Source organism: Lampetra planeri, chromosome 10 (genome assembly GCF_965212315.1).
Source record: "Lampetra planeri chromosome 10, kcLamPlan1.2.h2, whole genome shotgun sequence".
NCBI classification, from domain to species: domain Eukaryota; kingdom Metazoa; phylum Chordata; class Hyperoartia; order Petromyzontiformes; family Petromyzontidae; genus Lampetra; species Lampetra planeri.
In genome coordinates this window covers 5,164,263-5,176,367 of record NC_136116.1, presented here as the reverse complement: position 1 = coordinate 5,176,367, position 12,105 = coordinate 5,164,263, and the positions used below count along the sequence as shown (strand labels likewise).

Sequence of the window (12,105 nt, the reverse complement as noted above, 5' to 3'; positions counted from 1 at the left end):
GGCCGTGGATCGCTAAGAAGCGATTCTATTCGGAGTAAATAATTAAACAAAACAAATAAAGCCCCCGCCGCCGTGCAGGAATAAAGGGTGAAGCGGAGCAGAAGGAGGAGAGGAGGTGGAGGAGGAGGAGGAGTCGTGATGGCGGATCCGGGCAAGACCAGCACTGGCATATTCGCGAAAAATGCGAAGAAACGCATAACCAGAGCCCAGGAGAAGGTACAGGTCGGGCAGCAGCCAACACCTTGTGTGTATGTGCGTGACCTGTGCGTGTGTGTGGAGGGATGCACGCCATCATCACACGAACGAATCCAGGAGCGAATGAGCGAGCGAGCGACTTAATGAATGGGGAGCAAGCGCATTATGGGAGTGTTGATGCGCAACGGGAGAAGGGATTCGTGTTTTAGTGTGAATTGCCGCATTGTTCCAATTTGTTGGGAACAATGCCACCGGTGGATGCACTCGCATTGTTGCAATCTGTGAAGCAATGTTGACGACGTGGCCAGGGCTGTCGTGTTTGTCGAGAGGGGGCACGCCTTTTACTCGCAAGAATGAATCGAGGAACGCGAACGAATGAGTGCACGGGAGGAAACGTCGGGTGTGATGTGCACAAAGGAACAAAAATACTGCTCTTACGCTCTCTCTCCCAGCTGTTTCTGCGCAAATAACACACACTTCTTTTTTTTGCATACATTTTAAACAATGTTAGTGTTACCATTTGGTGGCATTGTACGTAAATTAATTCTGCTCTGTAGCAGCAGATTAAGTAGTGCATTTCTGAACACCGCGCTACGCCACGGGGTTGGACAGATGAATGAACTCCCCGAGATCGTAATTAAATGTTTGGTATGCGCTCGACTCATTCCAACATCGCCGTCTTGTCGTGTGCACGAAACTGAATTGCATTAAAGTGCTTTGCTGCACACGTGTGGCGGACGGCTGGCCTTTTATCCTGGCGATTCCCAATTGCAAATTCTGTACGATGGTGCTATGATTACGATGCAATGCAAAGAATGAATAAGGAGTACCGTATATTGCATATCATTATATATCCTTCATTGTACACACCGTGGCCTCTTGTGGATATTAATATTACCAAACATTTGCATACTACATCCAGTGCATGGTACTGTCATGGTGAAATTGTATTATGGCTTTAATAATTTACAACCTTTTTGTCGAAAACCGCTGTTTGGAAGATGAAGACACCCCCCCTCCCCATGTCACTAATCAGTGTGGTTTGGTGAAAGAAGAGAGAGCCCCTGACCTCTTATAGATATCACTCGCCACTGATGTTGGCCACGGCTAGGAATCGAACTGGGGTTTAGTTCGCGAGCCACCGCGCCGCAGCTCCGCCGAGAACCTGCTTTGCGGTACTGCATGTTATCCATTTATAGATACCCCACTGATTTCTGATGACCCACTTATCAACAGGTGATTGAATATTGGGGACGCGATGGCTCCATATCTTACGGTGGAATTCATTACGTGCATGTTGTATTGTCAGATTGGTGGGTGGTGACATGGAAATGCATTGAAATATTTTTCCCATAATTTTCCACATTTATTTTAGTGGGATATCTATAATGAGGATCACCCTGTGTATTCAGTCGTTAATTTCAGCCGGTCTGTCCTGGAACATATTTCCACACTCGACAGACCTCATCCGGAAAATCTCTCCCTACAGCCTTGGCTACTTCAAAGTAAACATGGAACGTTGGGCCAATGATGGACCAACGGTTCCAACCTCATGCCAATGTTGGGCCCAACATTGCATTTGTATTGTTATTAGTCACATGGCATCTCCCCAGTCTTCCAAAGAGAAATGAAGTCGATGGTGTATTACACTTGGTGATTACGTACAGTGAAGAGGATACGCTGTAATTTATTTGTATAAATTACGCCGTCAGGTCATGTTATTTGCGAATCTTAGTCTTGGTATGCACTAATCCAATCTGAGAAGCCATAGATTGAATGTCACACGGAATCCAATCGGCTGACGTAACTGCTGCTATTTTTACACGTGCATGCTTTTCACACCGCTTGCTTACGTGACCCCTTTGGATACAATCCATATGTTCCATCAGAAGCGGAGCTGCTTTAATGCCCCCTGTTAGCAACCTGGGGGAGTTAATCTCTGTCATCATGGTGAGATGCGCGTGTACCATGTCCACGGGGTGTCCGTAAAGGTATATCAATGCACTTTTGTGCCTGTGCATGTTACAGCCCTTGTGTCAATAGTGTATAGTGCTGTAAGAGAGGGCCTCCCCACGCTGTGCGGGTTGGTCAAAGTGGGAGTATAGAGGTTGAAGCATAGGACAGGCAGGACAATGATGGATATTGCTGCACCGATCGTCCTTTGCTGACAACGTAGCCCAAGCAAGCTTGCATGGTGGTTTGCCCATCAAAGCAATCCATTATTGTACAACTATCAACGTACAGCAGTATGAACTGCGTGGTTGGAATGCAGGCATCGTTTTCCTTATACAATGTGCTTCAACCTTTTAAAACCAAACGAGTGCTGTTCAAAGCACATAACAGAAGCATTTGATGAATTTTCAAACACCTGGGTCTCTCATCTCCATACAATGTGATTTGACAACGTCATTGTGGACACGTGGAAGGTTTAAAGGGATGACACTCAAACGAGCATATCGTCACACGACCAAGTGTTTGCGTGTAGTTTTATCGACCGAGCTTAAACTGCTGTCCAACTATAATTCTTGAATAATGGATGGATGTTACCTTCATGGACAAACACCCTGTAGTTTGGCTCACGGAGGATTGCACGTTTCATAATTAAACACCAAGATGAAGGAAAGCGTCACAGCTTGTAGCAATCGCATACTTTATCCTCTACCATACAGAAAACAAAGCCAAATAAATCCCACATTATTGGGATTCTCGTGACCAAATCCACGGGGTTTTTACCCCACACGAATGTTGACGATTGGGAACCCAAATTTGTATTGGTATGGCAATGCACAAAAGCGTGAACACGTGTGGGGGAGCAATGATGGAGAAACGAAAAGAGGAAACCTAATGAGTGCGTGTGCTTGCATTCGTTATTGGAATTGGTGGCCGTTTTGCTGAAGAGGAGCATACCACAGAAGTGCAGTACAATTTGGGATTCTGTGCTGGAGGAGGAGTGTGTGCATCAAGGGGATCGGGGACAGAAGGGTAACGCAGTTGGAAGCTGCAGTTAAACAAAACGGAGCAAAAAAGAAATCACGTGAGCGAGGAAAGTTCACAGAGAGACTGAGAGATAAACGGTCGTAAGCAGAAGGAGGTGGAAGGTCTTAACCCTAGACTTGAGCATGGGGAGGTAATGGCGGTGCCAGGGATCATATGTGTGTTGTCGCTGTAGGGAGACTTGGATGTGGCTGGTGGTGATGGCAATGGAAGTGAGAATATGACAATAAAAATGCCTTTTTGCTTGTTTCCTATGCAACTTCCTGTCCTCGTCACCTAACCATGTGTCATTATTTAGAATGAGTAGTGAAGCACATGCATTATTTTTGTTACATTTTGAATGTTAGAAGTGCATTGAATGTTTGCAGCCCCTAATGCGTAGATGCCCATGCTGATCAATACTGAGATATGTGATGAACAAATTGCCTGAGTTACATGTAAATTGATGCTCGGTTTGCATACGATTGAGATGTCAGTTGTCATTAGATCTAGGTTGAGGTCCATTGCCATAGGAATTGACAATGCTTGACGAATCGGCCCACTTTTGATGCGTATTGTATCACCAGTGATGCTTCGTGGCTCCAGGTTGAAGAGGCAACAAAATCCTCCTCGGCAGTTTCCAGTCTCATGTGATAATGACTCCTACAGATGGACTAATTGATTACTGGAACACAAAGACAATGTGTGGTGATAATGCACAAGTGCTGTGCTTCCATCACACAATTTTCATGAGAAGCTACGTGGGATGCCTGTGCCCATCTGGTGGAGAAAGAGGTGATGGATGAAACCACTGCTAGCACATTTGAGTTTCATTTCGGTTTCTTTTTGATTCTCTGGGTGAGTCCATAGGTCCTCTTCATAATCAGAATCTTTATTTAGACTGGGGGAATCCGATGAGCTAAGAAGCTCTTTATCACAGAAGTCCAGTGCGGGCGGGTCTGCAAGTTACAACAGCAAAAAATACAAAAAACTATAGGAGTGCAAAATAGAGAAAAAGATGAGCAAATCACTTAATATAAATAAATCAGACAATTAATTATATACATCCCATTTATCAAGCTTGGGCAAGGCAGCAAAAATAACAACAAAGTGGTCTCAGACCATACCATGATAACACACAGTAAACCCTCAATAAAATGGCACATTAGCACTGAATATCAATATACAGGTAAGGAACAAAGCTACAAAATCACATTTGTATCCGGCAATAATCTTCTGCTTCAGGATATATTTTTTGGAGGAACATGGTGAAGCCACCGCCGGCACATTGCAGTTTCTCAATTAATCCACGTGTACGCAGTCTCGCCTGACAACGGAAAACGCGAGGCAGACTAAGTTGCCTCCTAAACCTGGAGCCACGGACCGCCGTTGTGTTGTTTTTCTTCGCATCTCAGATACACAGTGGGTGGTGGTCCATGGAGGCTGAATTACTCTTTCTCAATCGAGTAAGTGTGAGAGGCAAGTCGTTAATGAGGAAAGACCAGTCCTGACGGCTGAGGCCAAGGCCGAATGCAAATTTAATTTACTTTTGGAAAGGATAAATTACATCTGAGGGAATAGTCAAATATCCTTCTCAGTAAACATGTTTATAATAGAATCAAGGTAAATTTACACGTCGTTTCACGTGTAAATTATCTCCGGCGTAAAGGAAAATAAGTAATGGTATTCAAGAATTTAAACAAGCTAGTGGCGCATGAGTGCTTCGCTGGACCAGACGGATGTTATAACAAGGCTCTCTAACTGCGCGTTGATTAGTAGCCTGTACAATTCTGTCATGCCAGAGATACTGTGCTGATAGAGGAATAAAATTGGAACTGGAAGAGATGAATTATTGTGTCATTGATGAAGGTTAAAATACGATTGACTTGATACCGACGTGTTATACATTGCTGTATTTAACATGCGCAGGCACAATTCTGTAAGAGTTCACCAATGTCAAGCACAAACCGCATACTGTAATCGAATTTGGCAACGGTGTGTCACGTGTTTACGCCATCGATTTAATATAAACAGACTTGAATGCTGCCTGATAAAACATCGATTTGAGGGCTAATGTAATCAAAGTATTTGCTAAGCATTATTAATCACGTACATAATTCCGTGCGGTGAGTAATCGAAAGATCTCTTGCATCGTAAGAGCATTTGAAAGGCACGTCTAGTCGCATGATGAATTAGGAGTGTGAATATTTGTGTCATTAATGGTAATGACTGCTGGCTCTTTAGCTTCTTTCAAAGGTTAATGAAAATGTAATTATATAATCATGATTAGTAATTAAAAGTTGCAATTTAGGTGCCGTTGTAAGTTTAGCTATAAAATAGCCTGTCGTTTTTTATACGGTGATGTAACGCACATTTTTTTTTGCAGGTCCTGCAGAAGTTGGGAAAAGCGGATGAGACGAAGGATGTACAGTTTGAAGAACAAGTGCAAAACTTCAACAAACAGTATGTATGTATCACAGCTAAATGTGGGACAGCAGTGATTGTACATACTTAAAATAAGCAATGTAACAAGTACACACAATATATTAATAGCAAAATATGCAAATTCCTGATATCGGCATAGCTATTCTGTGGCCTTGTTTCCATTGTGTCCTCTTTGGGAGGGTCTTGCTAAAATAGGCAGTTAAGTAATATGGAAAGTTTGGAATATCTGGAATTTGGGAATATCTCTAAAGGGTAAGCGAGGAGGAATTAAGAAGTTAGCAGTGGGGATATTCATGGTATCGAGGAGTTTTGGGAGGCTAGATTTAGAAATTTGCGCACGGGCTGAGAATAAACGAAGCGAATGCATTGAATAGGGCTATGAAGGTGCCATCGATGCAGGGCAGAAGGAGTAGAGGGGAGAACTGGGGTGAGATGGAAGGATGATGCGGTGGAATGAGATGTGAGGACTGTGGACGTGACTCGAGTATAGAAAGGTAATTCGAGCACTCCCCCCCTGACCCCCACCATGCATTAATAGGACTTTTGACTCAAAGAAAAATATCTTACATTTTCAAAGCAACCACAATTAACAGGGTCAGGCACTTTCTTGTCTTCAAAGCAGATGGTCGAAATCTCAGTAGGTGAAATTAACTCAACACTCAACCTCTCCAAACTCATCAGTCAGAACCATTTATTATAGTAATTGCATAAGAGGGGCGTTTGATTGCTCGGCTCTATAAATGTGATGACATCGGGTTCACGGCTTAGCAAGGCAGTGGCAAGAAACACAGGGAATGCAGCCTGAGCAAACATGCACACACACACCTTGGCAGCACGGCAAGACAGCACGCTTGTCACATCACATTAAGCACTTGGATAAATTAGTTTACCACGTATTGGCATGAGCTTATTCTAAACAAACACATGATTGAACCGTTTAACTTCATTACTTTTAATTGTGTTGTTGTTGATTTGAGGTAATGCATTTAATGGATGGCCCAAAAGGATGATTCCTCTCTGTAATTGTGTTGCTGTGACCTGCTAATTCTGTACATTAAAAAAGCCAGAAAGAATGTTGAAAGCACTGAGGCTTAAGATTGAAAATTTGTGACTGCTTGTTAAGTAATTTTACAGTATTGGCATGAATAAACATCCCATGCAATGTATGCATTTCAAACGGATGACATAATATCACTGTTATCATTCAAAAGTGCAACAGTGTAATGGTTATGGGTGTTGGTTTAAGACTAGATTTATAGCTTTCGTGACTGCAAGGATTCATACTCTTAGTTTTTTCGGTAAAGTCACGTAGGTAAAAAATGAAATTAAAATTAATAAAAATAAAATAATAAAAATCACGACGTTTCGGAGGCAACACAAGTCTCCGTCATCAGGTGGGACCATCACAGCCAGATTTGCTTATCAAGTGAGGCAGGGATTCCAAGATGCAAGTTCTTAAATACAAGTTAAGGGGGAGAACTTGCATCTTGGAATCCCTGCCTCACTTGATACAGCAAATCTGGCTGTGATGGTCGTACCTGTTGACGGAGACTTGTGTTGCCTCCGAAACGTCGTGATTTTTATTATTTTATTTTTATTTATTTTTATTTCATTTTTTACCTACGTGACTTTACCGAAAAACTAAGAGTATGTTGGTTTAAGAGTTTGGTGTGCTCACTTTCAGTGTTTCTTTTCCTTCTCCTGCATAGAACGAGGGAAGCCGATTACAGAAAGAGCTGCGAGGCTACCTTACGGCTGTGAAAGGTAAATACAACAATGTTACAAATTCCTGCAAATTTCTCATTCATTGTAACACACACAAATGAATTATCCTGGGTTACCAGGTAAAATAATACCAAGGTATGATCATTGTTGTTTTACCCTTCTATCTGGCAACAAAACTGACACCTTTTTTTACAAGGAGTCATGTTTGCATAGACCACAATACCTGCAGTCATAATGCAAACAAAAAGTTATGTTTTTTGTTTGCATTATGACTGCAAGTATTGTGGTTAGCTGCACCGCATAACAAAACGTTATGTTTTTTGTTTGCATTATGACTGCAGGTATTGTGGTCTATGCAAACATGACTCCTTGTAAAAAAGGTGTCAGTTTTGTTGCCAGATAGAAGGGTAAAAAACCAATTATCATATTTTTTACTGGCAAATGAGGTTCCAATGGTGGAATACCAAGCTATTTCTTTGTCTTGAGGCACTTGTTCTTAATAAGACAATGCGGCGCAGCTAACAAAAAACACGTCAGAAATCTGATGTTATCGAGGAAAGGTCTATACTGGAATTACACGTACCAATCATTGCTCACGACTGGCAGACGAATGCCTACTTGCAGGCCGGGTGCCGAATCGTCTTGTGCTGCACTGGGACAACTGCCACGAGGGGTGCCCTTTAAAATGTTTGAGATGTGACGTAAGTCACTTATTACGTGTAAAGCACTCTGCTACGCTCCGGGTTAAAAGAGAGTGCTCTATAAAAAAAAAAACGAATTATTATTGCTGTCAAGTTTCCAGTGTGGATTATGTCCCTGCAGCAATGCATGAATCTTCAAAGAAGATGAATGAAACCCTTCAAGATATTTATGAACCTGACTGGCATGGAAAAGAAGATGTACAGGATATATCACAGGTAATCCACAGCCACTTAGTGCAATGGTATGTATACCGTGCATATGATAAGCGGTGAACACGTTCGTTAATCAGCTATTATAACTCTACACAATCAGTTGAGTAAATACATATTTTTAAAATCTCTCAGTATATTATCGTAACATTAATATTATCACGTGAATATAGATAGAGCTCATATTAGTCTAAAATTAGGCTGGGCAATGAAACATTTTGAATCATTGTCAAAATAATTTTACTGTCCCTCCATTTATGTATATTTACAATGCTGCACATGTTCTCTTTGAATTCGTATGCACGGACACTAAGGGGAAAAGATTATAAGATTAAACATGGCGCAGCAAACCTGACCTCCATGGCCTCATTAAAATAATGTTGACTATGAAAATGATGTTGACTTTATTCATGTTGGCTATGTAAATCGTGTGGACTCTGTGCACTTACGTGCATCTTGTACAGAACAGCGATGAGCTCTGGGGTGATTTTCACGAGAAGCTGGTTGACAACTCACTCCTCACTCTGGATACGTACCTCGGACAGTTCCCCGACATCAAGGTATCACCGATCAACGAACCGTTCATGTTACATTTCCTCCACTTGTTGAATTGCCTCCACCTCTAGTAAGACAATTATTGTAAACGTGAAGGTTTGTGCCAGGCGTTGCTCAACACGATGATCCAACGCATCTCATTCCACGTGCTGGAGCTGCCACTTGATTCTGGGAGTTACTTTTTCTCAATCCTTCAGGCATCATGTCCCACGTTTGTCTCCTGCATCCTGGGAGATTTTGTTCATTATTAAGGAACTGAAAACGCTCTCAGCTCGTGAAGTGAAACATCAGACATCCTGTCGATCAACACACATCACAACCAGAAAACACATTGGAGAGCTATGACACAGGTTTTGCGATGTAAAGTGTAATTAACTAACTTGCTGTTATTATGTCTGTCTTTGAAGTCACGCATTTCCAAACGTGGACGGAAGCTGGTGGACTATGACAGTGCCAGACACCACCTTGAGTCACTGCAGGGCACCAAGAAAAAGGAAGATGTCAAAGTAGCAAAGGTCTTTGCAAGATGTAGCATTTATAAAATAATTTGAATGTGCTCATGCCATCCTTTTCAGACCACTCATTTTAATTTAAACATGTTGGCTTTCTCAAGAAAAAGGTCTACACTATGGGAACCTCATTTGCCAGTAAATATATGATAATTGGTTGTTTACCCTTCTATCTGGCAACAAAACTGACACCTTTTTACAAGGAGTCATGTTTGCATAGACCGCAATACCTGCAGTCATAATACAAACAAAAGACATAACTCTGATAATGTGCACTGTCCTTGAAGTTGATTGGTCCACACCCGAGACAGCTTTCCTTAGAGCCTAGTCTCACATGGGTTGGACCAGATGACGCCAAAAGGCGCACAACTCAAAGACAATGCACCATCAGAGTATGAGAGCTCGGGGCAAGCATCTACACTATGGGAACCTCATTTGCCAGTAAAAATATGATAATTGGTTGTTTACCCTTCTATCTGGCAACAAAACTGACACCTTTTTTTTTATAAGGAGTCATGTTTACATAGACCCTGCAGTCATAATACAAACAAAAGACATAACTCTGATAATGTGCACTGTTCCAATGGTGTAAATGCTTACCCCGAGGTAAATAACCAATTATCAAGAAAAAGGTCATGGATGTGGCTTATGGGGAAGCCAAAAATATTGAATATTGATGAATAGCATTTAGATTTTAGTCTTGACAACTATGCCTGGATTTGTTTTGTTATGTTTCCTCTCCTTCGTAACACTGTGTAATACAATTTTTGTTCCTGGGTAGTAAGTGTTATTTCTGAATTGCTTACGCCTAAAAAGTATAGAAAATGGCTATTATTCCCCACAAACTTTGCTTTTGTGACCAGGACAGTGATATTTTGAAATTTACCTATTTTCAATGAGAAAACGGGCGAATTTGTGTCTTTTCGTTCACATAAAGTCAGTAAAAACCGACATATGAATAAAAATGGACATGTTTTTATACTAAAGTAATACACAAATGACTAAAAAGATTTAGAAGTGAGTAGTTTTTCGAGATTTACGATTATACTGTAATTCACTTTCACGAATCAGCCCCCAAATGTAGTCTCCCATCATGTTCATGTTATACTGTTCTTGGTAGCGGAGTTCAAAGTCCAGTATGTCCTGGTGGAAGCGCTCGCCTTGCTCCTCTGAGTACGCTCCCATGTTCTCCTTGAATTTATCAAGATGAGCATCAAGGATATGGACTTTGAGGGACATCCTACAGTCCATTGTGCCGTAGTTTTACACCAGAGTCTCAACCAGCTCGACATAGTTTTCGACCTTGTGATTGCCCAGGAAGCCACAGACCACTGCGACAAAGCTGTCCCAAGCCACTTTTTCCTTACTAGTGAGCTTCTTGGAGAATTAATTGCACTCCAGGATCTTCTTTATCTGTGGTCCGACGAAGACACCGGCTTTGACATTTGCCTCAGACAGCTTAGGGAAGAAGTCTTGAAGGTACTTGAAGGCTGCCGACTCCTTATCTACAGCTCTGACAAATTGTTTCATAAGGCCCAATTTGATGTGCAGTGGTGGAATCAGCACCTTACGGGGGTCCACCAGTGGCTTCCACTTGAAGTTGTTCCTACACACAGAGAACTCAGTCTGCTGTGGCCAGTCCCACCTGTGGTAGTGCACCTTGGTGCCTCTGCTGTCCCAAGGCAAAGATACCAGGCAAACTTGGTAAAACCGCCTTGGAGACCCATCAGGAATGCCACCATTTTGAAGTCTCCGATGACCTCCCAGCCATACTCATCATACTTCAAGGCATCCAGCAAGGTCTCGATGCTGTTGTAATCATCTTTGAGGTTTACCGAGTGAGCCAGGGGAAGAGACGGGTACTTGTTACCATTATGGAGCAGTACAGCTTTGAGGCTCCTGGATGAGCTGTCAATGAAGAGGCGCCACTCATTCTGGTTCCAGGCGATTCCGATTGCCGCGAACAGACTGGTCACATTGTGGCAGAAGCAGAGTCCATCTTGACGGGTGAAGCTGCAAAAATGTTGGTGACGCTTTCTCTGATCCGCGACTTGCACACTTTTATCCAACAAGTTCCACTGCTTGAGCCTAGACGTCTAAAGCTCGGCATTGGACTTTGTGAGACCAAGATCTCTGATCAAGTCGTTGAGGTCTTTTTGGTTAGGGTAGTATGGGTTTCTCTCCTCAGCTCCACCTCTGAAATTGTCATCTGGATCTACAACGTCTTCCTCGCTCTCTGACTTGCTCGTCTCTTCTAAAGACAGCTGCTCTCTCTCTGGAGGAGTGGGTATGGGGAGCTCTTGGCAGTGTGGCACCGGGGCGATGGATGAAGGAAGGTCCGGATACGTGATAGCAGGTGCATTCTTGCCAGTCCGACGTTTGGAAGGGTCCACCATGCAGAAGTAGCAGTTGCTTGAGTGGTCAATGGGTTCCCACAAAATTCTTGGGATAGCGAAATTCATGGCTCTCTTTTCCCCTCTGTACCATCCTACAAGAATACATTTCAACCATGACTAATGTGTAAGAAATTCTCGCAACATTTTTCATGATATATTTTTTTAATAACATTAAAAATTGTAAAACGTTTTAAAATTAAAAACTTTTACAATGTACATTTTTAAACTAATTTTATAACATAAAATTCTGAGCAACCATTTGTCCATCTTACCTTCCAGAGTTTGTTTTAATTTCTTGCAGCTGAAATGAGGTGCCCAGGGTTTGTCTTGATCCCTGACAGGCATACCAAAATATGCATTGTAGGCCTCACACATCTTAGCAGATGCTTCCACAGA

General features: G+C 42.3%; 1 protein-coding gene across 3 annotated transcripts in view; it reads left to right on the top strand.

The window, feature by feature from the left end:
- Window positions 1-90: 90 nt before the first annotated feature.
- BIN1 (bridging integrator 1) overlaps window positions 91-12,105 on the top strand; it is a 30,831-nt gene continuing 18,816 nt past the window's right edge. For all 3 annotated transcript variants that reach the window (XM_078598033.1, XM_078598032.1, XM_078598031.1), the window contains exons 1-6: window positions 91-216; window positions 5,555-5,635; window positions 7,323-7,377; window positions 8,161-8,255; window positions 8,714-8,809; window positions 9,212-9,319. In XM_078598033.1, coding sequence (XP_078454159.1) covers window positions 139-216; window positions 5,555-5,635; window positions 7,323-7,377; window positions 8,161-8,255; window positions 8,714-8,809; window positions 9,212-9,319 — 513 coding nt within the window. In that variant the 5' untranslated portion in view covers window positions 91-138. The remainder of the gene's footprint in view (window positions 217-5,554; window positions 5,636-7,322; window positions 7,378-8,160; window positions 8,256-8,713; window positions 8,810-9,211; window positions 9,320-12,105) is intronic.